This window comes from Medicago sativa, chromosome 1 (genome assembly GCF_051527215.1).
Source record: "Medicago sativa cultivar Bolivia chromosome 1, Bolivia_mono, whole genome shotgun sequence".
Classification (NCBI taxonomy): domain Eukaryota; kingdom Viridiplantae; phylum Streptophyta; class Magnoliopsida; order Fabales; family Fabaceae; genus Medicago; species Medicago sativa.
This window is the reverse complement of record NC_140749.1, coordinates 60,483,111-60,509,380: the sequence shown is the minus strand read 5'-3', so window position 1 is coordinate 60,509,380 and position 26,270 is coordinate 60,483,111. Positions and strand designations below refer to the sequence as shown.

Below are 26,270 nucleotides of genomic sequence, written 5' to 3'. Positions count from 1 at the left end.
ATGAACCCAGATGATCACGAGAAGACGGCTTTCACTTGTCCCTTTGGTATTTTTGCTTATCGAAGAATGCCATTTGGCTTGTGTAATGCACCAGCAACTTTTCAACGGTGTGTTCAAGCAATCTTCTCCAAACTTATTGGAAAATGCATGGAGGTGTTCATGGATGATTTCTCAGTTTTCGGTTCGTCATTTGATACGTGTTTGAATAGCTTGGATACCGTGCTGAAGCGGTGTATTGAAACTAGCTTGGTGCTCAATTGGGAGAAATGTCACTTCATGGTTACCGAGGGTATTGTCCTTGGTCATAAGATTTCTGCTAAGGGTATTGAGGTAGACCAAGCAAAGGTCGATGTCATAGGAAAGCTTCCACCACCGGTGAATGTCAAAGGTGTTCGGAGTTTTCTTGGTCATGCCGGTTTCTACCGGAGATTCATCAAAGACTTCTCAAAGATTGCAAAGCCTATGAGCAACTTGCTCAACAAAGATAAGTCTTTTGTTTTTGATAATGAATGTCTTGATGCATTTGAATCTTTAAAAGAAAAGCTGACCACAGCACCAATAATCATTGCTCCTAATTGGGATTTAAATTTTGAATTAATGTGTGATGCAAGTGATTATGCTGTTGGTGCGGTCTTGGGTCAACGTAAGGATAAAATTTTTCATGCTATTCACTATGCAAGTAAGGTTTTAAATGAGGCACAAATCAATTATGCCACAACTGAAAAAGAGTTACTTGCAATAGTTTATGCAATGGAGAAATTTCGTTCTTACTTTGTAGGTTCCAAAATTGTTGTTTACACTGACCATGCAGCTATCAAGTATCTCCTTACTAAGTCCGACTCAAAGCCAAGGCTCATCCGTTGGATGTTGTTGCTTCAAGAGTTTGACTTAGAGATCAAAGATAAGAAAGGCACGGAGAATCTTGTAGCTGATCACCTTTCAAGGTTGACAAACAATGAGGTAACCAAGAATGAACCGGAGGTTCGTGAAGAATTTCCAGATGAACGGTTGCTAGCAATCAATGTGAGACCTTGGTTTGCCGACATGGTGAACTACAAAGCAACCGGGTTCATTCCGGAAGATTTTGAATGGCAACAACGCAAGAAGTTCCTCCATGATGCTAACCACTTTGTGTGGGATGAGCCTTATTTGTTCAAAATTGGAGCGGACAATCTCTTGCGTAGGTGTGTGGATGATGAAGAGGCAAAGAAGATCCTATGGCAATGTCATAATTCGCCCTATGGAGGTCACTTCAACGGGGAGAGAACAGCCGCAAAGGTACTTCAATCCGGGTTCTATTGGCCAACTCTATTCAAAGATGCCAACTTACATTGCAAGCATTGTGATGAATGCCAAAGAACCGGATCAATGTCAAAAAGAAATGAGATGCCTCTACAACTCATCCTTGAAGTGGAAGTGTTCGATTGTTGGGGTATAGATTTTGTTGGCCCTTTCCCTTCATCATATTCAAATGAGTACATCTTGGTCGCTGTTGATTATGTGTCAAAGTGGGTGGAAGCCGTAGCATCGCCTAAAGCCGATAGCAAGACGGTGGTGAAGTTCCTAAAGAAGAATATTTTCACCCGGTTTGGTACACCAAGAGTGCTTATTAGTGATGGAGGATCACACTTTTGCAACGCACAACTTGCCAAGGCCCTAGATCATTATGGAGTCAAGCACAAAGTAGCATCACCGTATCATCCGCAAACGAATGGACAAGCCGAAGTTTCTAACCGGGAGGTCAAACGCATACTTGAGAAGACGGTCTCTACATCTCGGAAGGATTGGTCGGCTAAACTTGATGAAGCTTTGTGGGCATATAGGACTGCATACAAGTCTCCTATAGGCCTCACTCCTTTCCAAATGGTTTATGGCAAATCTTGTCACTTACCGGTCGAGCTCGAACATAAAGCCTTTTGGGCATTGAAGTTCCTAAACTTCGATCAAGAGAAAGCCGGTGAAAGAAGAAAAGTTCAAATGCATGAGCTTGAAGAATTGAGAAATCAAGCTTATGAATCTTCAAAGCTCTACAAAGAAAGGACCAAGAAGTATCATGACAAGAAGATCATTCTGAGACAATTCATGCCGGGACAAATGGTATTACTTTTCAATTCAAGACTGAGGTTGTTTCCGGGTAAATTGAAGTCTAAGTGGTCCGGACCTTTCATGGTTAAAGAGGTCAAACCGTACGGAGCTGTGGAACTTGAGGACCCAGTCACCAAAGCCAACTGGACTGTTAATGGGCAAAGGCTTAAGCCCTACTTCGGTGGTGAAATTGATCGGTGTTTGACGACGATTTCACTAATCGAGCCATGATTTCTTCAAAATGCGTCAAGCTAAGGACGTAAAACAAGCTCTTGCTGGGAGTCACACCCAGTTTTGTAAGTATTTTCATGTTTTAATGCATTTAGGAATAATTTCATGAGCAAAGCAAAGTAAGAAACATATCTGGAGAAATCTCGCTCAAGCGAAGTTAATCTCGCTTAAGCGAGATTGTTGCATTTTCGAACTGTTGGTTCTGGAGAAATCTCGCTTAAGCGAGATTATCTCGCGCAAGCGAGATGAGTTTTTTTATTCAAAAATGGTAACGGTTTCCAAGGGGATTAACTCCCCTTAACCACTCCCCCATCCACTCATTTTCCCCTTTTACGTTTTCCAACTCTCATTTTCTCCACTTTCTCTAAAATTTTCCTTTCCTCACAAACTTTAACCCTAAAATCAAAACCAATTCAACCATAGTCAAGCACTTACATATTTCTTCATTCATCATCATTTGCTTGCTTCATTCATCATCATTTCAACAGGTTTGATTTATATTTTTGTGCCATGCTTTTCAATTTCAAAATTCATGCTTTATGCAAATTTAGAATGGCTAGGGTTAGATGTAGGTGTTTGTGACTAGAGACTGTTTCATTAGGTTCATAACAATGAAAATGAATCAAAATCATCACTGTTTTTATTCAACATTCAATTGTGTAAATTTTGACCCATTTTGGAATCTTTGGAAAATAAGGGTTTTGATTGAATGTGAATATAAGTCTTGATTTTGGTTCCTTTTCATGAATTGGTTTGGATAGAAGTGGATTGAGGTTGATTTTTGTTGAAAATTTTGTGTTTTTGGTTGTGTTATGCTGGAAATGGGTCATTTTTCGCAGGTGCAGAACAATCTCGCTCAAGCGAGATTCTTTACCAAAAATCTCGCTCAAGCGAGTATTCATGTGAAATCTGGAAAAATCTCGCTTGCAACTCGCTCAAGCGAGGCACAAGCGAGATAGTTCTGTACCTCTTTTTGTTAAAAGTTTATCTGCTTTAACCTTTTTGATTCCATACATGTGCTGATTATTGTTCTATACTGTATATGGTTTTGCTGGTTGTTTTGCAGATGGCACCCAAAAATCAACCAACCAAGAAACGAAAAACCACTGCTTCCTCATCCGGTGTTGTAAACCGTCCTGCACCCTTACCTAGAAACCCGGACCGTACCATTTACACTTCCAACAAAACCTATGCCAGGTTTCTCGAGCTGAAAAAAGAGAAAACCTGGCATGATAAAATTTTCCGGATTAACCCTGAGGGTGACTATGCTGACATTGCAGCTGTTTTCACGGAGAGAAAATGGGAGAAACTCCTTAACCCATACCCCAAAATCAACCTGGACCTTCTGTGTGAGTTTTATGCAAATGCCTTACCAGACTGTGATGCTAAGGAAATGCAAGCTGCATTTTCCTATACCACCATGGTGAGAGGAAAAACCATCCGCTTCGATAGGGATGCTATTAATGATTACCTAGGCAAACCTTACACCCTACCTGAGCCCGAGGACCCTGACACACCTGCCTTGTGTCCTTATGCGGAAAGAGAAGAGGTTGCTGATTGGAACCTTGGTAAGATTGAGAGAGAGATTCTCCTACCAGGAAGGACATACACCGAGTCCAAAGCGGGTAACCGCAATTTGGCAGCTTTCTCTGATATGAGGCCTAAAGCTGGTATTATTTTTAAGTTCTTGGTTCATAATGTCTGGCCAAAAAGCCATGTCACCACAACTCCAAAGAAAGTGATGCCTCCTCTGATCTGGCATATTTGCAAAGGAAGGGCAGTGGATGTGGCTGCAATTATTTCAAGAGAGCTGAAGCATGTAGCTCTCGGTGGTGTAGCAGGACCAGAGACCAGACTCGCTTTTCCGGGCTTTATTATGGGTTTACTTAGGCATCATCAGGTACCCGTCACCGAGCCTTTTTCAGAAGAGCTTGTATCTCCCATTGATGACAAGTACATTCGGGGTTACATTTCTAGAGCACTTTCTAAGGGTGCTGCTTCTTCTTCTCAAGTACCCCAACCTGAGGATGTACCCCAACCTGAGGACTTTCCAGAGCATGAAGATCCTCACCAGACTATGCCACCACCTCAGCAGCCCGGCACTTTTGATTTTTCTTCTTTTCAGGCATACATGGCTCAGTATGAGCAGCGAGCAGTTGAGAGAGCTCAGGCACAGCAGCAGCAAGCCTTTCAGTTAGCTCAGGCACAGGAACTGAGAGAGAATCACATAATGGATCAGCAGGCTGCTATCTTCCGCAGCAACCAGGGCATCTACGCGCATCTTTACGATGCTCACATGGACCCTGGGTGTTTCATGTTCACTCCAGCACAGTACTATGACTCTTGCATGTGGCCTGGGGACAGGCCAATTTACCCAGGAGGGGGCAGTGGAGCAGGACCATCTCACACCCAGGAGAGGACTGCTAGCTTGCATGGTGCTCATGATCCAGATAGGACTGCTAGCTTGCATGGTGCTCATGATCCAGAGAGGACAGCCAGTGTCCATCTGTCTCAGGATGATATGGATGATGATGCGGCACACTGACCGCATTCTTTTGATGCTTATTTTACTTTGACTTCTGCTTTGACTTTTTAGTTTATGTTTTTATTTTTATACTGGAACAATTTATTGCTTTTGAATTTATACTTTTTGAGCACGGTTTTGGGTGTTCAATACTTTGGTTTAATTTTAATTTCGTTTTGGGTTAAAATAGCTTAGCTTGTTGTTTGGTTTTTAACTTATTGCTTTGGATGAAATTTTTGATTAATCTTGCTTGTGTTTCGTTAAAAGAAAAATTGCTCATGAACATCAAAGTTTAAAGTGCTCCATGGAGCCAATTATTGAGCAAAAGCAGGTGAGTGATAATGATATGAATTGTGAGAAAGCGCAATGTCAAGGTATTGGTTTCCTGTTATTCTAGGTGTTACTATGAATGTGAAATTTGTACTGTGCACAAATTATAGATCATTTAAGTCATTTCATAAACATGAATATCTTTGAACCACTTAGTACTTAACCTAAATGTGAGGTAGCTTCAATCTGTTGTATATATGCTGGAGACCGATAATCATCGTCTAACTTGTTTTAGTTATGTTAAATCTGATAATTATTTTGAACTGTTTGAAAGCATGGAAAGGATCAAGGCACTTTTTGAATCGAGAGTAACCTACTTGACCACATAAAGCCTACCTGTGAGAAGAGTGAGTATCTGATACCCCAATCTGAGATAAATGAATCAAGTCCTCAAACATGAACTGTTAATATTCATAAGCACAATGCTTGTTGAATTTGCTTGAAATTTTTCTCAAATCCAGTTCATGGTTGAATTTTATAGGACTTTGATAATGTTACTTTGTTGAACCCTTAACCTTTTTGTACTTTGTCCCTTGCCTTAGGATAGGGGAACATTCAATTAGAGTTTGGTTGTATTCAAGTTGGGGAGAAAAAGGAGGCATTATATGTTAAGTTCTGGTGAAGTTGTAAAATAACCTGACAACATTGAATCAAAGAAAAAGTTGTACATTGGAAAAAGAAAAGAAAAGAAAAGAAAAAGAAAGAAAAATCAAAAATAGAATAAGTTGTCAAGGTTATTGTTTTGATTGTTAATCACCAAAGGTTTTAATTCTTGGTAGGGAAGTATATGGATTTCCAGTTGTGATACAAAAAAATGTTCCTCTTTGATAGGCTTTCTGATCAATTGCCCCACATATGACATTTCTTTTGTAGCCCGGCCAAGTTATAACCCTTTCAAGACCTTTTGATCCATGCTTTTATGCTTTTTGAGACGATATTTGGATGGACACCTAACTTAAATAGGATGTTAGCATGATTGTTGGATGTGTGTTCATTACCTCAGTCATTGTTATCATTATATTGCATTTACTTTCAAAGAAGTGTGTTAGGTGTGGTTCATAGATAGATATGTTTATACTTTGAAGTTTATGATGTGTATTTTGTGCTTAGGACTTGTTTCACATTTATAGCTGTGCTAGGAATAATGGAGAACTTCATGCTTGCCGGTGCTTTCACATTTGAATCACCACTTGAAGATTTTTATTTGATTTGAATTGTTTGGTATTGTGCTAGAAAGCTTGTCCAAAGCCTTGTTAGTTTCCTTTTGATTCTTTTGTTTGAGGACAAACAAAAAGCTAAGTTGGGGAGAGTTTGATAAGTGCTCAAAAGTAATATATTTCATGTGTTAAAAGAGGCATTTTTAGTGACTTGTTATGCAAGTTATCTACGGAAAAGCAACCAATTGTTGTAATTATACCATTTATGCTTTATATGCCTAATTCTACCCAATTTATGCAGGAAATGACAAGCAAGGACCAAAACTCAAGTTGTGTGAACCAAGCAAATCTCGCTTACGCGAGGTCATCTCGCTTAAGCGAGATTCCTCCAGGGAGAAGCTCAACCTTCGCTTGCATCTCGCTTCCAGGGTCGCTTGTGGATTTTGGCATCTCGCTTACGCGAGATCATCTCGCTTACGCGAGATTTCTCCAGGGAACAATTGTAAATCTCGCTCCCATCTCGCTTCCAAGTCGCTTAAGCAGGATTCCAAGGCGGTTTAAGTTTCAAGCAACCTCGCTTACGCGAGGTCTAACTCGCTTGAGCGAGATGCAACTTCATCAAGGAGCAGGGCTACGTGGCAGGATCTCATTGGCCATGGTTGGATATTTATGATTCTCGCTTGAGCGAGATGTATCTCGCTTAAGCGAGATTACACGTTTTCAGCCCATTTAAATACAAGTTTTCCCTCTCTCTAGGACTATTCACTATTCCATTGAAACATTTTATACATTTCTAGAGAGAGGTTAGAGCTATTTCATAGAGAGAAACACAAAGCAAGTGATTAAAGAGTAGATTCAACCCTAGATTCATTGAGACATCAAGGATCTTGGCATGGAATCTTCATCTTTCCTTCATTCCTTGCATTAGTTTACATGTCTATATGTAACTAACCTTCTTTGTAGTATTGAGGTAACTATCAAGCTATTATGTAATCTTTTGATCTTTTAATATATAAGGTTCTAGCTTAATGATTCAATATTGTTGTTATTCTTGCTTTAATGCTTTCAAAGAGATTCAAGATGATTTGGACACAAACCCTTGAATCTAGACCTAGAATAACAATCTATCTTATGTTATATCATTCTTGACAAGTTTGTAAACCTTTGATAATTACTTTTAATCAAGCTTTTAATGCTTTCGGATACTTAATCAGGCTGGACACGGTCGATTAAGTTATCCGATCGACTTTGTTATCGTTTAAGGAATTTGGACACGAATGTTTAAACGATAACCTAGAAATAACGATGTCGCTTTGGACACGAAGGATATTGTAGAAATGATTGTAATAATATTGGTTATAAAGCTAGAGTCTGTTAATCGATCGAGAGATTGCTGCTGTTATGCTTGCTCGTTATCTTATACCGCAAGCGAAATAGTTCGATCCCCTCTCGTTTTTACTTTAGTGTCAAATATGGATATAGTGTTACAAACAAACAAATTATATCCAAACCCTTAATGTGAACGATTGTGTAAATGCTTATGATTAAACGTAACTCCCTGTGGAAACGATCCTATATATACTCACGTGTACATAGTTATATGACGTGTAGGAAAAATCTTACATCAAGGGCATTATTCTAATTTATCCTTTTCCGAGTTTCAGACATGGCATTCAATTGCGTTTTGAGCATCAATGCCTACTTAAGGCAAGACATGTTTTTCCAGTAAAAAATTATTGTCACGGATATAAGCAAGTGAAGGACTGAGGTTTGAGCTTTAAATTGTACCATACAAACATTTGGTGTACATAAAAGCACATAAGATATAGTTTATTCAATTATCGCTGTCAAACACTAATAATGTGTAATCTGATATTAATCTTGTGTTTTTCTTTTTCAAATGTGAGCAAGACCTTTGTTAAGTTACCTCGTAAACTTTGCTCTATAATCATGTCACCAATATCAGTCAGAACTCTTTATTCATTTTAATTTATTCCATCGATCATGCATAGACTTGAGTCACTTCATGTAGCTTTGAACTTTAAAAAGATGCATTTGAATCATTGGCCGCAGAACGGTATTCAATCATTGCCCTCTGCATTTGATTCAAATGCATCTTTTTAAAGTTTAAAGCTAAAAGCAATGACTCAAGTCTATGCATGATCGATGGAATAAATGAAAATGAATAAAGAGTTCTTACTGATATTGGTGACATGATTATAGAGTAAAGTTCAGGAGGTAACTCAAACAAAGGTCTTGCTCACATCTGAAAAAGAAAAACACAGGATTAACATCAGATTACACGATATTAGTGTTTGACAACTATAACTGAATAAACTATATCTTCCTCGCTTTTATGAACACCAAATGTTTGTGTGGTACAATTTAAAGCTCAAACCTCTATCTTTCACTTGCCTATATCCGTGACAATAATTTTTTACTGGAAAAACGTGTCTTGCCTTAAGTAGGCATTGATGCTCAAAACACAATTGAATGTAATGTCTGAAACCCGGAAAAGGATAAATTAGAATAATGCCCTAAAATAGATAAATTGATCAGAAAATATATAAGGCAGCAGAGTTGATAGATTAACTTAACATTGAACATCTACCACAAAAAATTACTAACTTTTGTCCAAAGTACTTCTTGTATGTGGTAACTTCACCATCCTCTACTTCCAGAGGTGAATTTCTATCCAATTCCATTATACCAATGGTGATGTAGGTACGACCATTACGAGGAGTACAAATCAAAGCACTTCACAATATGCAAGGGCAAACTAAACCCTTTTCAGTCCATATATTTGCTTCATGACGCAAATACTTATCTATAGATGGATGTATGGAATTAATAGTTATCCAATCAACAGATGGTGTTTCCTCTATAGCAATAGATGGCAGCAGAAGATAATCAAACTCAAGATCATCTTCCAAATAGTATTTGTCGGAAACAGTTTGCATATCCTTTTTATGGTTCATAAGAATTCCAAGGACATTAACTTGGAATCTTTTGCTCAAAAGAACCTGGAAAATGAAAACAAACCATAATTGTTTTGACTTTTTCTCAACGCTTGCGAATATGTCAGATGCAATTAAAAAAAACAATTAAAGGAGTAATAGACAGATACCTGATCCAACAAGAGATTAATGGATCCTTTGTATCTCAAGTTTATAAGAAAGCTACCTCCATCGAAACACATGTCAAATTTCATGCATTCAGTTTATCTCTAATACCAGTAAAGAGACATACTTGATTAAAACTTTGCAATTATAGGAGAAGCCATTAAGAAAGACATTGAGATTAATGAATTTGATAAAAATATGATATATGACAACATATTATGGTGTTAAGGACTTTTGCTTTGACATAAAAGAGTACATTTTGTAGACTCGTACTGCCACATCCTTGTATTTTAAGGAGACAAATTCAAAAATTTAGTCTCTTCTTGGACATCTGATAAAATTAGAACAATGCATGAAAGATTAGCATGACACAGGGAATGGATTCCCTCCTGTGTGTTTTTCTCCAGTTTTCTACGGTGTAGAATCTATACCATTGAATGTATTATCTCTCATAATTTTAAGTTTTCGCCATTTATATTTTTAAGCATTTTTTTTCAAAATGAGCAATAAAAGTTAGTTGAGGGTACGACTTGCTGCTATTTGTACTACGCTCAGATGTAATGCTCCACTCGTGCGGCTTTCTTCAGTGCCTAATCTACAAGTATTGCCTTATCACTATCACTCTTTTTTCAACATTTCGTCCTTGATGTAGGGCAGCTACTAGCCTCCATCACAATTCACCTTTTAAATATTTGTGCAACTAGTTTTGTACAACTCTTATGACAACTATTTTTCTCCCCTTTTTATTGGACAAAAACAAGATGAGTGATATTTGAACAACAATTTATAACAACTTTTGTGACAACTTCTTTTTTTCTCTCTTCTAATTGGTCAAAAACAATGGAGAGAGAAAAAGGAAGAGAGAGAATAAGGGCATAATGTGAGTATGAGAGAGATAGTTGTCAAAAATTTATCACAAAATGGTTGTACAAATATCATTTCTCCGAAAAAAAATAGGAAATGCCACGTGTCCTTATTAAAAAAATAGGAAATGCCACGTGTCCTTATTAAAAAAATAAAAAAATAAAAATAATTATACAGTCAGCGTGCCACGTCATCAAAAAAGATGACGTGGCGCGCCACATCAGCACCTGGCGTGTGCCAGATTTGACCAGGGGTGTTTTCGACGGAATCTTCATATTTCAGGGTTGGAATCGAAAGAATCTTTTTTACAGGGGGAAAAACCGGAACTCGCCTATATTACAGGGGGGTAAAAATGTATTAACCCTTCAATCTATCTTTCTAAAAAATAAAAATTAACAATACTTTACTTTTACAAATCAACAAATTGCAGAACGAGAACTCTAATTCAGGGAAAAAAAACAACAATGAAAAACCCCAAATTTCTGATTTTGTGATAGAAGTGGCGGTCACATCGTCACATAAAGAACCATGAGCTTTGATTTCCTTCTCAATTTGTTGATTTTCATTGACATTAAAAATGAAAAAATCATTCAATATATCTAAAATATGAAAAACTGTACTCAACAATTATAATGTACTCCCTCCGTCTCACAATTATTGTCTCTTTAGCATTTTTTCTTTTTCTCAAAATAACTGTCACTTTACAATACCAATGCAGCATTTATTATTTTTTTATATTATTATACCCTTATTTATTGAATTTCATCCAACTTAACTACTCCACTAACTAGGGATGGGAATAGGCCAGGCCGGCCTACAGGGGCCTACGACCTAGCCTACGACAGGCCAGGCCAGGCCAGGCTTATTTCTTAAATAGAGAAGGCCTAGACTTTTTTTTAAGCCTATTTAGCTTAAAAGGCCAGGCCACAGGCTTCTCAAAAAGCCTCTTAAGCCTATTAGATCGGCCTATTTAAGTAATATGAATAATATTATTTATTATTATATTATATTTTATACTTTGAATTAAAATATAAATTTGTAAACTTTTTCAATAATTTAAGCTTTATTAGTATACATTAATTTTTTGCATATACAAATGTATTATTATAAACTAGAATAGAAATATGATACAATAATATAGTTGAATTCCCTAAAACTTCGTGTTGATTATCAAAAGAGAGTATAATATAATTGAACTATTAGTTCGCTAGTCCATTTAAACTTAGATCACATTGCTTATTTAAAGATGTTCATAAGATATAGGCTTTTAAACAGGCTAGTAGGTCGTATCAGGCTTTCAGAAGGTCAGGCTCAGACCTCAAAATTTGGCCTATGACAGGCCGCAGGCCAGGCTTAGGCTTTAAAAAAATATGGCAGGTCAGGCTTAGGCCTTGCAAAGCCTAGCTCGGCCTAGCCTATTCCCATCCCTACCACTAACTACAATTAATAAGGATGTTTTAGTAAATGCTACTAATTTTACCATTGAAATCAACACAATTAATCACTTCCTTAATAATCGTACACAAACCTTAAATGACTAATATTGTGAGACGGAGGGAGTATATTTGTACTTTTAAAAATCAGATTTGTAGTATTATATGTATAAACACCCATTTTATTTTTGCAAAATTATATGTGTTGCCCACCCTACTTGAAATTCCTAGATCCCACCATGATGGTGAGTGTAGATTTAGACTAACGGTTTCAAGTTGAATTTATTATATAACCTTTTAAGCTATGTGTCTATGTAACAAATTATTTAAAGAATTTTAAAGAGTGTCCTCAAGGGGCATTGGTTAAGCAGTCAAAACAAAAGTTGTGTAATTATTACTTAATCAAAAATTAAAACTCATATTTTCAAGAAAAATTTTTAATTTATAGTTTCTATAATCATTACCTGAAGCACTGGTTAACAAAACCTTTATTTAAATTTACCGTTAATTAGCATGTGATAATACAAGTCAAAAGAGGACTGGTGAAACTTGAACAAAGACAAATAAAACACACTACACTACTCTACACTACCAATTGGGAAATTATTTATAGGAAGATGTTACTGTGCTGGAGTCGCTGTCCGTCAAAAGGAAAAAGTAATTGTACTCGTGTTTTTTTTTTTTTTTGAGAGAAATTGTACTCGTGTTGTTAAGTCAATATATCATGAGTTTGGATCTGTTCCTTACTAAATCCTGTCCAGTTTCCTCGTGGAGACACACGTGTGGGTGCTTAACAAAGTGATTTTGCCTTCCTATCGAGAATGACTTAATCCAGTTCCTAAGTATGTTTTTACTCATCCTCTTCGGCTCTGTCTCCCGTGCGAGCCCTTCATGAGTTGCGTCGCGTACGGTGCGAGACCAACATTATTATTATTTTTTTGTATAAATAAGCTGGTCATGAAGGGCTCGCACCGTACGCCCCTTGAGGACACTCTTTAAAATTCTTTAAATAATTTGTTACATAGACACATAGCTTAAAAGGTTATATAATAAATTCAACTTGAAACCGTTAGTCTAAATCTACACTCACCATCATGGTGGGATCTAGGAATTTCAAGTAGGGTGGGCAACGCATATAATTTTGCAAAAATAAAATGGGTGTCTACATATAATACTACAAATCTGATTTTTAAAAGTACAAATATACTCCCTCCGTCTCACAATATTAGTCGTTTAAGGTTTGTGTACGATTATTAAGGAAGTGATTAATTGTGTTGATTTCAATGGTAAAATTAGTAGCATTTACTAAAACATCCTTATTAATTGTAGTTAGTGGTAGGGATGGGAATAGGCTAGGCCGAGCTAGGCTTTGTAAGGCCTAAGCCTGACCTGCCATATTTTTTTAAAGCCTAAGCCTGGCCTGCGGCCTGTCATAGGCCAAATTTTGAGGCCTGAGCCTGACCTTCTGAAAGCCTGATACGGCCTACTAGCTTATTTGTGCAACTTATTCAAAAAATAAGCTGTTTTGAATAAGTTGTTTTGCATAAATAAGTTGTTTTGAATAAATAAGCTGTTTTGAATAAATAAGCTGTTTTGCATAAATAAGCTGTTTTGAATAAGTTGTTTTGCATAAATAAGATGTTTTGCACAAATAAGCTGTTTTTGCATAAATAAGCTGTTTTTTAAAAAAATAAGGTGTTTTGAATAAGTTGCTTTTTAAAATAAGATCGTAATAAGCTGTTTTGCATAAATAAGTTGTTTTGAATAAGCTGTTTTCCATAGATAAGTTGTTTCGAATAAGCGGTTTTAAAAAAAGTGATCATAATAAGCTGTTTTGCACAAATAAGCTATTTTGTATAAATAAGTTGTTTCGAATAAGCTGTTTTGCATAAATAAGTTGTTTTGAATAAGTTGTTTTGCATACATAAATTGTTTTGAATAAGTTGTTTTTTAAAATGAAATCGGAATAAGCTGTTTAGTATAAATAAGCTGTTTTGAATAAACTGTTTCGCACAAATAAGCTGTTTTGTATAAATAAGTTGTTTTGAATAAGCTGTTTTGCACAAATAAGCTATTTTTTATAAATAAGTTGTTTCGAATAAGCTGTTTTGCATAAATAAGCTGTTTTGAATAAGTTGTTTTGCATAAATATGTTGTTTTGCATAAATAAGTTGTTTTGAATAAGTTGTTTTTTAAAATGAAATCGGAATAAGCTGTTTTGTATAAATAAGTTGTTTTGAATAAGCTGTTTTGCACAAATAAGTTGTTTTGTATAAATAAGTTGTTTTCAATAAGCTGTTTTGCACAAATAAGCTATTTTGTATAAATAAGTTGTTTCGAATAAGCTGTTTTGCATACATAAGCTGTTTTGAATAAGTTGTTTGGCATAAATATGTTGTTTTGCATAAATAAGTTGTTTTGAATAAGTTGTTTTTTAAAATGAAATCGGAATAAGCTGTTTTGTATAAATAAGCTGTTTTGAATAAGCTGTTTTGCACAAATAAGGTGTTTTGTATATATAAGTTGCTTCGAATAAGTTGTTTTGCATAAATAAGCTGTTTTGAATAAGTTGTTTTTTAAAAATGAAATCGGAATAAGCTGTTTTGTACAAATAAGCTGTTTTGAATAAGCTGTTTTGCACAAATAAGCTGTTATGTATAAATAAGTTGTTTCGAATAAGCTGTTTTGCATAAATAAGCTGTTTTGAATAAGTTGTTTTTTAAAATGAGATCGGAATAAGCTGTTTTGCATAAATAAGTTGTTTTGAATAAGCGGTTTTTAAAAAGTTATTCTAATAAGTTGTTTCGCATAAATAAACTATTTTGAATAAGCTATTTTACATAAATAAACTGTGAAGAAAAATATTATAATATGGGGCTTTATTAGGCCCACAAATAAATAGATTTTATAGTGGGCTTGACCCCAAATAATTCTTTTCAATTAGGGGGATTTAATTTAGTAGGCTTGATGGGGGCTTTTTTAAGTGGGCTTTGAAATTTGGGGCTCTATTGACACCTCTAACTCTATCCGTTCCACAATAACTGATCCATTTGCAAAAAAAAAAAAATGTCCCAAAATAACGGAGCAAATTCACTTTTCAATACAATATTAATTACGTTTTTCCCTTTATAATTCTAATTAATACTACTTTCACAATTTCCAATTCAATATATTTTACTTTACATTTATGATAGTGGAGAATGTACTAATACTTGACATTAACAAGAGCACTTAAAACCATTTTTCTCTCTCTTTCATTTATACATTTTCCTTAATATGTGTGAAATGAGCAAATGACTCGGTTAATTTGGGACGGATGGTGTAAATAAGTTTGTGTGCACGAATACACGTGTATGTATATTAAATTAAATTTATTTAAATTTACAATAATAATAATATCTTAAAAATAATTATAAATGGTGAGATAAATGTCCAATGCAAGAATAAAAAGTGTAACAAAATCAATAATGAATTAGTCCAAGTACTAAGAGTTTTGAGTCTCTTTAAACATGTGGTCATAGGTTTGTTTTGTGGCTCATGCGTGTGGAAAAAAAATTGATTGAAAGGAAAGAATCCACCTTTTGTGCCCCATCGATTTCTGACGGAGATTAGTCATCGCTAACGATGGTGGAATTTGTGTACATATATCATGGCTACCCAAAAAAAAGTATAACAAATAAATAGACAAAAGACATATAAATTAACTCCTTAAAAAAAATTATAAAGCTTTTAACAATGGTTATTAGCAATTAAGATACTTTTTTATCTCATGACATATTACTTCAATCAATGTAGATTGATATTTTTTTATAATAACATAAATTGATATTTTGTAACATTGTCGCTTCACACAGTGCATTAAATTTGGATCCCTTAGAATATCACCAACAACAAAATTAAATAAATATTAGCATAAGAAAATAATTAAGTTTGTTTGGTTTTTAGACATGTATTGGCTACATTTTGTTAAAACTTTAGTTATAGCAAGATGTCAGACATAATGTGTTAACATATTGGTACGGCATCATAGTGTGCCTTGATACTAGTGAGAGTCTTGGGTAGAAATTGCACGGGTAGTGATTAAGTGAGAAGTTAGTAGGCTGGTGATAGTTGTTATGTATGCTTCGAATTGATAATACTATAGTGAATTTCACTCCTGTCTTGGTAGCCCTCAGATGTAGGTGAAGTTGCACCGAACTTGGTCAACAAATTAATTGTGTCTTTTATTTCATGTTCTTGCATCTTTAAATAAGGCATTGGGTATTTCTGTTGTCCAGATGTTCTGACATCGTTCTCGACATTCGTTTTGTCATAACATCGTGTTAAAACATCTGGTATACCTACGTGCCAGAATTTCAAAGTTAATGTGAAATCATGTTAGTAAAAGTTTAACGAAGAAATTTTTTTATGCATGTTCTATCATCCATAAATAGATGCATTAATGTAATACTCCATTATCCTTTTAAGGATCTATTTGAAACTTAAACACTTAAAAAACTTCAAATAGATGCATTAAATTAACAGCTTAAAGAATCTATTTGAAACTTAAAAAAACTTAAAGGACCTATTTAAAACTTAAAGGGTTAACCTGATATTTTTGTCAAACTTAAAGGACCAAAAGAGGTATTTAACCCTATTAATATATTAAGTTGCTGAAATTGGTACTAATAGGTTTTTTGCGTTTAACTCAACAAAATAAAAGGATTGCCCAGATGCGGGTAATATTTAAAAATTGTAAATAAATAAAATTACATTATATGCCTTACTTAATTGGGGGGGGGGGACACAGTTGAATATAAAGGAAATTTAATTTTAGAAAGGTTTAAAGTTTTAAAAGTTGTAAATAAAAAAAATTACATGATATTGTGCAACCACGTTCATTTTGCAGACAAAAAAAAAGTTTCAATTAGTTATTATGATGTCTTTTAACATCATATTCTAATGCAAATGTTAATTATAAATAGAGGAATTTTTGTTTTTCTATTGCTTTTGAAAAAACCAAAATGATATATATAAACGCAACTAGACACTTTAGCACAAGGAGAGCCAAAGGCGTAAGTTAAAACAGAGTTCAACAATCATGTACAATGCCGCAAAGGCTCAAAACAAGAAAAAAGGAAAAAGAAAAACAAGCTATTTTTGTTAATCACATATTTTGAGCACAAATAGAAACTCCAAACCTTATTTTCATCTAACTTTTTTCCTTCTTTATGTTTACCAAACACCAATTCTATTATTTCTTTTACATATGCTTTGATTTTTAATATATATATATATATATATATATATATATATATATATATATATATATATATTATTGTAAATTTGAATAAATTTAATTTAATATACTTACACGTGTATTCGTGCACATAAACTTATTTAATATATAACATGGCAACGCCTGGACTCTAAACTAGTTGAATATAAAAGGAAATTAAATTTTAGAAAGGTTAAAGTTTTAAAAATTGTAAATAATTTTTTTTACATGATATTGTCTCTAAACCGTTACGGGGAGAAAGTAAATTTTTTGGACTACTCCCAAAACACCCTTTGCTAAAACTAATGCCAAGTTCCATTGCATTTTTTAAATTAATATTGATGTTTAAAAAAAATTAATTTTGCAAAAAAATAATAAGAATATTGGTCTCGCACCGTACGCGACCCATGAAGGGCTCGCACGGGAGACAGAGCCATCCTCTTCCCGTACTATGAGTATTAAGCTATGAAGTCTGATACTTCAAAACGGAGACTTACCCGTATCGGATACCGATACTCCACGGATACTTGCGGATACACACCCAAGAAGTATTGGAATTAATTATTTAAATTTTTAAAAAATATTTTAACGTATACTTACACGATACTTCGCAGATACACAGTGATGCTTATAAGATACTTCACATATACGTATCCTAGAAAAAGATGAAGAGTAAAAAAGTGAGACAATGTTGTAAACATTCAATAGAGATATATATGATTCAATTTTAGATATGCATCACTAGAATTGTTTCTCGACGAATCACTTAAAATTATACTTCTTGTGAACGAAGGTAACGAGAGAGGTGATTCAGTTAATCAACATTAGATAAAATTTGTGTTGAGTTCTTTTAATCAATGTTTATTTTCTTCAAGTATTTTACATACATATAAGTTTTAATATAAAAATTTTGTTAACGTATCTTAGCTGTATCGTATCCTAAATTTTAAAAAATTCACGTATCCGCGTATCCGTATCGTATCGTACTCGCACCGGTATTCGTATCCGTATCCAGGCTTCATAGCTATTAAGGTTTAGTATTCTTCTAAAGCCTCTCTAGACATCACTAGAAATCATTTCTAATCTTCTCAACAAATTCTGGCAACTACATTGTTGAAGAACCAAGTGTTTATCTGTTTATCTATTTCTCCGTAATTTTCTTTTTGACAAAAGGTTTGTTGCCACTAGTGGGTGGAGTAAATCAATGAGTTTATATATGAGTGATACAAAGTCTAAGCTTGGAAGTTAACTCTTTTTAAGAGGAGAGTATTACAATAGAATCTTATATCAATTTAAGTGTTCAATGACAAATGGATGATTTACACCAAGATCTAATTACTCTAATCAAGTAAGTATGTCTCGAGTCATCACATACTAATTGTTAATCACGCTTTAATCACATGATTAACAACTCATCCACCAAATTTTACCTTTTCTCGATTTGTGTGTCATCTTTCTGCATGTGTCATGGGAAATGGATCCTCTGCAATGATTGCAGGGTTCAGTTAAATCCAAGCCTTTGACAAAAAATGCTTAAAATTATGAGAGATAATACATTTAATGGTATAGATTCTACACTGGAGAAAAAAACACAGGAGGGAATCTATTCCCCGTGTCATGCTAATCTTTCATGCATTGTTCTAATTTTATCAGATGTCTAAGAAGAGACCAAATTTTTGAATTTGTCTCCTTAAAATACAAGGATGTGGCGGTACGAGGCTGCAAAATGAACTCTTTTATGTGAAAGCAAAAGTCCTTAACGCTATAATATGTTGTCATATATCATATTTTTATCAAATTCATTAATCTCTATGTCTTTCTTAATGGCTTCTCCTATAATTTTTCTAGTTCTTCTCCTCTCTTTTGCAACTTGACTATTCTTCATCTCATTTACTATTCTTACTAAAAAAAGTCATTACATATTCTCAAACTAACGAAATTTAATTTCTATCATATTTTATACGATAGGTGCTACTCCTACTTCTAATGTCGTCGTTCTTAATTATATCTCGTTTAATTTTCCACACAAAAATTAGCATTGGAATTTGAAAATGTGAAAGCAAACCTGAGCTACTCTAACTTACATTATTTCATTTTGGAGTAAATGTAAGCACATACTCCATCCGAAATGAAAAATAAGCAAATAGGGTAACTGAAACATTGTTGTATATTGACTAAATTTTTAACCATATGCATCAAATTTTAAACTACCTTATTTGCTTATATTTCATTTTTGAAGTAGTATTTTTTTTTTCATTGACAATTAACAAAATATTTACCTTCAAAAATTTAACAAATTATTTGAAAATTAATTTTCTAAACAAAGCCCAATCCCGACAAAGAAAAATATCAAAATACTGTGAATGTTTATTTATAAAGTGAGAGGAGCCAACAGATTAAAAGATTGTGGTTGGGTGTGAAGAATTACATCAGTAACTCTTTACTTATTGTGTTATTTTAATCAACAATGATGATGAATGTGTTTTCAATTAATCACTCTTCTTACCACTAATATAAGAAAATTTGATGAAAGAAAAATATAACAAAAAAAAAAAAAAAAAAAGAGCTCTTTTCCCCCACACCAAAGTAGACGAAAAATTATCTTTAAAGCCAAAAAATTGCACCAGCCGGGAATCGAACCCGGGTCTGTACCGTGGCAGGGTACTATTCTACCACTAGACCACTGGTGCTTTGATATTTATTGGTCATATGTTTCAATACATATAGGTTTTTCAGTAATTGTAGTCCTTAAATTCAGTATTCGAACAAATATATTGAAAACTTTTTGTATCGTTTGAAGTATACATGAATTCCCTCCTCTGTATATTCAACTTCAAATTATCTATACGTGATTTTGTTCCATAAATTCAAATTTGATTTTTACAAAAGTTTGTTACTAATTGTAGGGGTATGTTTCTATTTGAGAAAAGTAGGGGTGAGAGGACAATGTATGCGCTATAAAACTTGTCATTCTTGTGTTGGGTGGATATCAAACGAAATATTTGTGAATAATTTTAGATTTTTTTTTCCTACAACCCAGGCTTTAATTTACTTTTGGCCGTCAAACTTTGAAAAAGTTGAGATTTTGACCCGTCTGCAAACTTTTGGCCCAACCTAGTCACGGAGATATTAATTTTACAGCTCCTTTACGTAGTCTTGTTCATCTAAAATGTTTGTGTTTATCTCTTCTTTCCTTAAAAAAAAAAAAAAAAAAAATTAGACTATCTCTACTTTCACACCTAAGAATGGCAATCCATTTCTTGAGGTAAGGCTTTATTGGCCTGAAAGAATGCCATTGTTGACCTAATGAATGATAACTTAATGTCCTTAGTTCAGGAAGGGGAGAAAATATATTTGTCTATTTGATAGGCCTTTATTGACCTCAAAGAATGGCATTGTTGACATAATGAATGATAACATAATGCCCTTAATTCAGGAAGAGGAAAGAATAATATTTGTTTATTTGATAGGGATTTATATTTATTGGCCTTAAAGATTGACATTGTTGACATAAATGATAACACAATGTCCTTAATTTTGGAAGAGGGGAGGATATATCTCTTGTTGATCCGTGGATAACTCAAATCAACGATCTAACATAAAATATTCGCCCTAAAATCCAGACATAATCACTGTAAAGTGTAAACTGATATTAATTTGCAACGAATATAAATATGAATGTATGTATAAAAAAGCTCTTCTTATTTAGATTTGCAAAATTATAACGATCTGCAATTTGCTGACTTTACAAATAAAAAATTGTTTGGATCAAATAATTGTTTTATGACTTTACAAATAAAATAAGTAAAATTAAAAACCTGTTTTTAAACGTACAAAGGGTAATTTTTTTAGGATAGTAACACATTTCTTATTGATTTATTGTCAAAAATTAATTATATGACACATGATTTTGCTCATGCTTTTAGTGATAGATATAAGGAGAGTCAAAAACATCAGGCTCGATTTATCGCTTGGCAGAGAGGACAGGACCATCTAGTACATATCTTTAATGTGGATGGTAGTGGTCTGTTGATGGCCTAATTAGAGACTCCAATAGAGGTTTCATGCGTGGATCCTATGGTATTAGTTACTCAAATATTCTTCATTCTCTTGGCAGAGAGGACAGGACCATCTAGTACATATATCTTTAATGTGGATGGTAGTGCTCTATTGATGGCCTAAAATGTGGATGGTAGTGCTCTATTGATGGCCTAATTAGAGACTCCAATAGAGGTTTCATGCATGGATCCTATGGTATTAGTTACTCAAATATTCTTTATTCTGAAATAAGGTTTACCGGTGATTTCATGATTATTCTTGATCCTTCAACTAGGTTTCGCTTGCTTCTTAAGACAGAGTATGGGTGTTAGTTATCCCCGTGGCCCGTAGTTTTCTTTCCTTGTTTTTTTGTTTGTTGTGTTTTTGCTTCCTTTTCTCATGTAACCAAATAAAACACGTACAAAGGGTAGTTATGATAGTGGCTAATGATATAAATACCAGTGGAAACACTTTTATAACATGTACTCCATTCCATTACAGAATCATTTCATTTTCAATTTCTCATCCCATTGAATCAATTTCTCACCCCAATGATCCAGCATGCGAGAATGAAGATTTTAAAATAAGCTAATATTAGAAATAGGCATCTATATGAGAAATGCAAATTGTTGAATTTATTCTTCAAGGTATTTAGAATCATTGCTGTTAAATATGTGTACGCTCAGAAATACAATTGTAGTGACCCCAAAAGAGTTGAGAGAACCCGTGACCATATATGGTCCCAGAAGCTGACCAAATAATTGTTTCAAATGTTTAGAAAGGATCGCACCTAATGATGTACCAATATCTTTTACGGGGCAATGAAATAGTAATAATCTAACAAAAGCCAGATTCCATAAAAACAAATCAAAAGGTACATAAATTAGGCAGCATTGTAGTTCCAAAATAAAAGACAGCAAACTGTAGACCTAACTGTAGAGGTCATCTTCATCAGCTCCGCCAGCACTTGCAGTTGCAAAAGGGTCAGCTGCAGCGGCAGTAGTGCCACCAGCACTGTTGTCGGCAAATCTGAATTCAGATCCAAACCCTCTTGACTGCTGCAAAGTTTGGGCAAAGGCTTGGTACTTGCGAATGTCAGCGTCACTAACACTTCTTCGTGCATACTTCATCGATTCTTCAAAATGTGCTGCTTTGATTTCAGCTACCTCATCGTCTTCATTATCCTCTTCCATAGCTTCAGGATTATCGCTTCTCCTCCTTTCTCTCTCAATGTCCTGCCACAGAGAAGTTAGGGAGAAAAAAATTAGTTTCACACTGAATCCAATTAGAAAAGTTCTACAGAAGTCAATAGTGTACATAAGTCAAAAGGGAATGAGAGAAAAAAGGTGCCCCAAAATGTACCTTCTCGATGTTTTCTCTTATAGCATACTTGCAAGCGCGCTGGCAAATCTCAGTAATATCAGCACCACTGAAGCCTTGAGTGTACTTGGCAAGAGCTCTGATGTCAACATCCTTTGCAATGGGGGATTTTCTCAAGGCAGCTTTGAATATCTGATGTCGGGAATCCTCGTCTGGAAGGGGGATATAAATCAACTGATCCAGCCGTCCAGGTCGTAGTAGAGCAGGGTCTATAATGTCAGGTCGATTAGTGGCCCCAATGATAAACACAGTTTTCTTTGCCGACATTCCGTCCATTTCTGTAAGCAGTTGATTCAAAACCCTGTCAGCAGCACCACCAGCATCTCCTGAACTACTACCTCTCTGCAAGATAAGGCACACAACAGATTTAATTTAAACAGTTAATGAGGAAACAATTACAGGAGCTTAAAGGCACACTAATTAGCACTCTATGGTATATTTTTCCGATAAATTTCCTCTTCATGAGCAGAAGCACATAATGTTTTAGAGCTTCATAAACTTTATCTGATAATCTAATCATGGCTCGATATGGTACAAACCTGAGTTGCAATTGAATCAAGTTCATCAAAGAAAAGAACACATGGAGCAGAACCACGAGCTTTGTCAAAAATTTCCCTCACATTAGCCTCACTTTCTCCAAACCACATTGTGAGTAGCTCGGGACCTTTGATACTAATGAAGTTTGCTTGACATTCATTGGCAATAGCTTTGGCCAAGAGGGTTTTACCACAACCAGGAGGACCATAGAACAGAACCCCCTTTGAAGGTGACATTCCAAACTTCTCAAATTTCTCAGGGTGTTCCACTGGATATTGAACAGTCTGCAAAGAGAGAGACAGTATTAAAACCCAGAAGCTGATGATAAGAAACAAGTAATACAATTCAATGCAAGAGCTTGAGTTACCTCCTGGAGTTCTCGCTTAACATTTTCAAGACCACCAATATCTTCCCAGCTGCAATTGGGCACTTCAACAACCTGGTTCATTAGCAAAGATGGAGTTACAAAGTTTGGAAAGTATAATCATAAAAGATTATTGAGCAATGGAGGGAAGACAAGAAGACAGAAAGTTTAGTATTGCTATACAAAACGAATATGCTACAATACTTACTGTTTCACGGAGAGCAGAAGGATTGCTTGATCCAAGTGCGGTACTGAAATGTTCATTTGTGACCGCCATTGAGTTAAGTATCTCAGCATCAATGGTTTCATCTTCTAGGTCAATCACATCCATTTTCTCTCTGATGCACTGAAGTGCAGCTTCAGTACACAAAGCAGCTAAATCAGCACCAACATAACCATGGGTTTCCTTAGCAATCTTTTCTAAATCAACCTGCAAATTAAATAATAGAAAAACTTTTCAGATTACAGAATGTCTAGATAAATAACACAACTTAGGGGGAAGAATTCAAACTCACATCTTCTGCAAGCTTCATATTTTTTGTATGGATGCGGAGAACCTCAAGACGTCCAACTTCATCTGGTACACCAATATCAATCTCCCGATCAAACCTTCCAAACCTCCGAAGAGCAGGGTCGATGCTATTGGGACGATTTGTTGCTCCCATAACAATTACATGCGCACGGGATTTAAGCCCATCCATGAGGGTCAAGAGCTGGGAAACAATTCTTCGCTCAACTTCACCATTAGTCTTCTCCCTCTTTGGAGCAATGGAGTCTATCTCATCAATGAAGATGATTGAGGGTGCATTCTTCTCAGCTTCTTCGAATGCCTTCCTCAGATTACTTTCACTCTCACCAGCCAGCTTTGACATGATCTCAGGACCATTGATACAGAAAAAGAAAGCACCAGTTTCATTTGCAACAGCTCGTGCAATTAAAGTCTTACCAGATCCAGGGGGTCCATACAACAAAATCCCTTTTGGTGGCTTCACACCAATAGACTTGAATAATTGTGGATGCCTCAAAGGCAGTTCCACCAATTCCCGAATCTGAGCCATCTGCTTTCTAACACCACCAACATCATCATAACCAACCTCATCTAAACGATCCTCATCTTCCCTTTTAACAGGCTCTCCTTCACAGAAAATCTCAGTGTCAGGTGCAACAACACAATACTCAGCAGGGTCACACTCGATAACCTTGAATTCCACACTTCTCATCCCCCCTCTCACAAGGAACATATCTCCCTTCCTAACTGGACGATATGCCTCGAGGAAATAAGCTGCAAAAGAAAAAAAGGATTAAGTATGCATAAAGAAGAATGCAAATAGAATGCAAAAAACATGTGTTAGTGAGCCAATAAAAAATGACAGAACAAAAGTAATAATATGTGCTGCCAACATTTAACTTCAATGAACAGACTAGTTTGTTTGTCTGTGCATGTAAGAATAAGAAAATGAATATCTATTCACAAGGGTCAATGTACAGAAAAGGGAAAACAACAGTATTCTTTACGAAGGTGATTCATCCATCAAAAAAATATATTATCATGAATCAACAATGGACCCAAAACAAAGCAATGATACAATGATTCAGCCATTGTCAAAATATCTTATCAAGTATTAAAAACAGACCAAAAATACATCTATGATACAATGAACTAGTAGTTCTTTTTTCAAGCCTCGTCTAGGGCTTGTTTGGATTGGCTTATTTGAGCTAACTAACTGACATAAGGTTAGTTAGACTGTTTGGAAAACTTTTGAAAATAGCTTATGACATTTTTCATAAGCTTTTTTCAGCTTATTTTCATCATTTCATTAAGTTCTCGAAGATAGCTTATGTAAACAACTTATAGCATATAAAAAAAACAACTTAACTTTAGTCTATCATTTGCTATAAGAATAGCTTATGTAAGCTTATACATAAGCACTTGTCATGACAAATGCATTACTTCAAAAAAAGATTAAAGACAAGCGCTTGGGCTATAAGTAGTTTATCCAAATAAAATTAGCTTTGTGCTAATGAAACACAAGCAAGCTTATCATGATAAGCACTTGTGCTATAAGATGCAGAAAAACTGTTCAATAAAAAAGGGCATGATGAGTACTATAAGCTGTAAATAAGTTGTTTATCCAAACAATAATCAAAACGGGTCAACTACAAATGTCACTAATGAAACACAAAAGCATATTGTAAACAAAAATCAAAATCAACACTGATTAAAAAGCAACTCACGTTTTAAGTAAGCATCAAAGAGATTCCCAGTAACCCCTTCAATAGTATCATCCACAGGAAGAATATGAACTCGCTTTCCATATTTGACATCAGGACATTGATGAACAGAAACAACATCACCAAGTCTAACCCTAAGATTGTTTCTCACAACCTTATTCATTCTTATCTTTGGCTCTTCACATGTTTCATCAGCAAGTGCAATACAAATCGTATCCTTTCTTTTCTTACCCTAATAAATCAACAATGAATCAAATCAAACACCTAATCACATACTAATCACATAAAAATCAGATCTTTTTACAAAAGGATTTTAGGGTTTTGAATTAGGGTTAGTTTGGGAATAGTAAAAAAATTATTACCTTGATCAGAATTGTATCACCGCGAAAGAGTTGAAGTTTCTCCATGGTTTCAGGATGAAGTGCGACAACTGAGTTGTCATCGTTGACAGCTTCATCGACGACGAGACGGTTCGGTGACTTTTTGCGTTCCAGAATCGCCGTACTGAAATCGCGCTTCGTTCCCTTACTGAAAAAATAAATAAAAACAAATCAGATTCAATGAATCGAAATCGAAAATTGAATTGAGAAATTGAAGGAATTGAGATCTGAGAAAGTGGAAGAGGATTACGAATCGGAGGATTCAGGTTGGTTAGCCATGGAGGAAGAAGATGAAGAGAATTGGGAATTGGGATTTGAGATGTGAAAAAAGTGAAT

At 34.9% G+C, this 26,270-nt stretch overlaps 2 protein-coding genes and 1 non-coding gene across 3 annotated transcripts; all 3 read right to left on the bottom strand.

The window, feature by feature from the left end:
• Window positions 1–8,479: 8,479 nt before the first annotated feature.
• On the bottom strand, window positions 8,480–10,396 carry LOC146955997 (endoribonuclease Dicer homolog 2-like). The gene is made up of 3 exons (XM_085748999.1): window positions 9,091–10,396; window positions 8,952–9,018; window positions 8,480–8,864 (listed from the first exon to the last, which is right to left on the bottom strand). Exons 1-3 carry the CDS (start codon window positions 9,303–9,305, stop codon window positions 8,682–8,684), a joined length of 465 nt encoding a protein of 154 aa, XP_085605125.1. The 5' UTR covers window positions 9,306–10,396; the 3' UTR covers window positions 8,480–8,681.
• A 9,226-nt stretch (window positions 10,397–19,622) lies between these two features.
• On the bottom strand, window positions 19,623–19,693 carry TRNAG-GCC (transfer RNA glycine (anticodon GCC)). Its single transcript has one exon. It is a non-coding gene; the product is annotated as a tRNA-Gly (tRNA).
• A 1,961-nt stretch (window positions 19,694–21,654) lies between these two features.
• LOC146955995 (cell division control protein 48 homolog E) lies at window positions 21,655–26,270 on the bottom strand. The gene is made up of 9 exons (XM_085725510.1): window positions 26,185–26,270; window positions 25,917–26,082; window positions 25,558–25,786; window positions 23,838–24,604; window positions 23,531–23,752; window positions 23,326–23,397; window positions 22,961–23,242; window positions 22,404–22,763; window positions 21,655–22,276 (listed from the first exon to the last, which is right to left on the bottom strand). Exons 1-9 carry the CDS (start codon window positions 26,211–26,213, stop codon window positions 21,971–21,973), a joined length of 2,433 nt encoding a protein of 810 aa, XP_085581636.1. The 5' UTR covers window positions 26,214–26,270; the 3' UTR covers window positions 21,655–21,970.

What these genes read in the sequence shown, in the direction of transcription:
- LOC146955997 (XM_085748999.1), bottom strand. Translation starts at nt 9,305, where the DNA reads ATGAACCATAAAAAGGATATGCAAACTGTTTCCGACAAATACTATTTG. An exon ending in TTAGTTTGCCCTTGCATATT is followed by an intron (nt 9,019 to 9,090) that starts GTGAAGTGCTTT and finishes GGAATTGGATAG; the next exon opens with AAATTCACCTCTGGAAGTAG. An exon ending in AGTACTTTGGACAAAAGTTA is followed by an intron (nt 8,865 to 8,951) that starts GTAATTTTTTGT and finishes TATCTATTTTAG; the next exon opens with GGCATTATTCTAATTTATCC.
- LOC146955995 (XM_085725510.1), bottom strand. Translation starts at nt 26,213, where the DNA reads ATGGCTAACCAACCTGAATCCTCCGATTC. An exon ending in CAACCTGAATCCTCCGATTC is followed by an intron (nt 26,083 to 26,184) that starts GTAATCCTCTTC and finishes TTATTTTTTCAG; the next exon opens with TAAGGGAACGAAGCGCGATT. An exon ending in TTAAGCGAGAACTCCAGGAG is followed by an intron (nt 23,243 to 23,325) that starts GTAACTCAAGCT and finishes CTCTCTTTGCAG; the next exon opens with ACTGTTCAATATCCAGTGGA.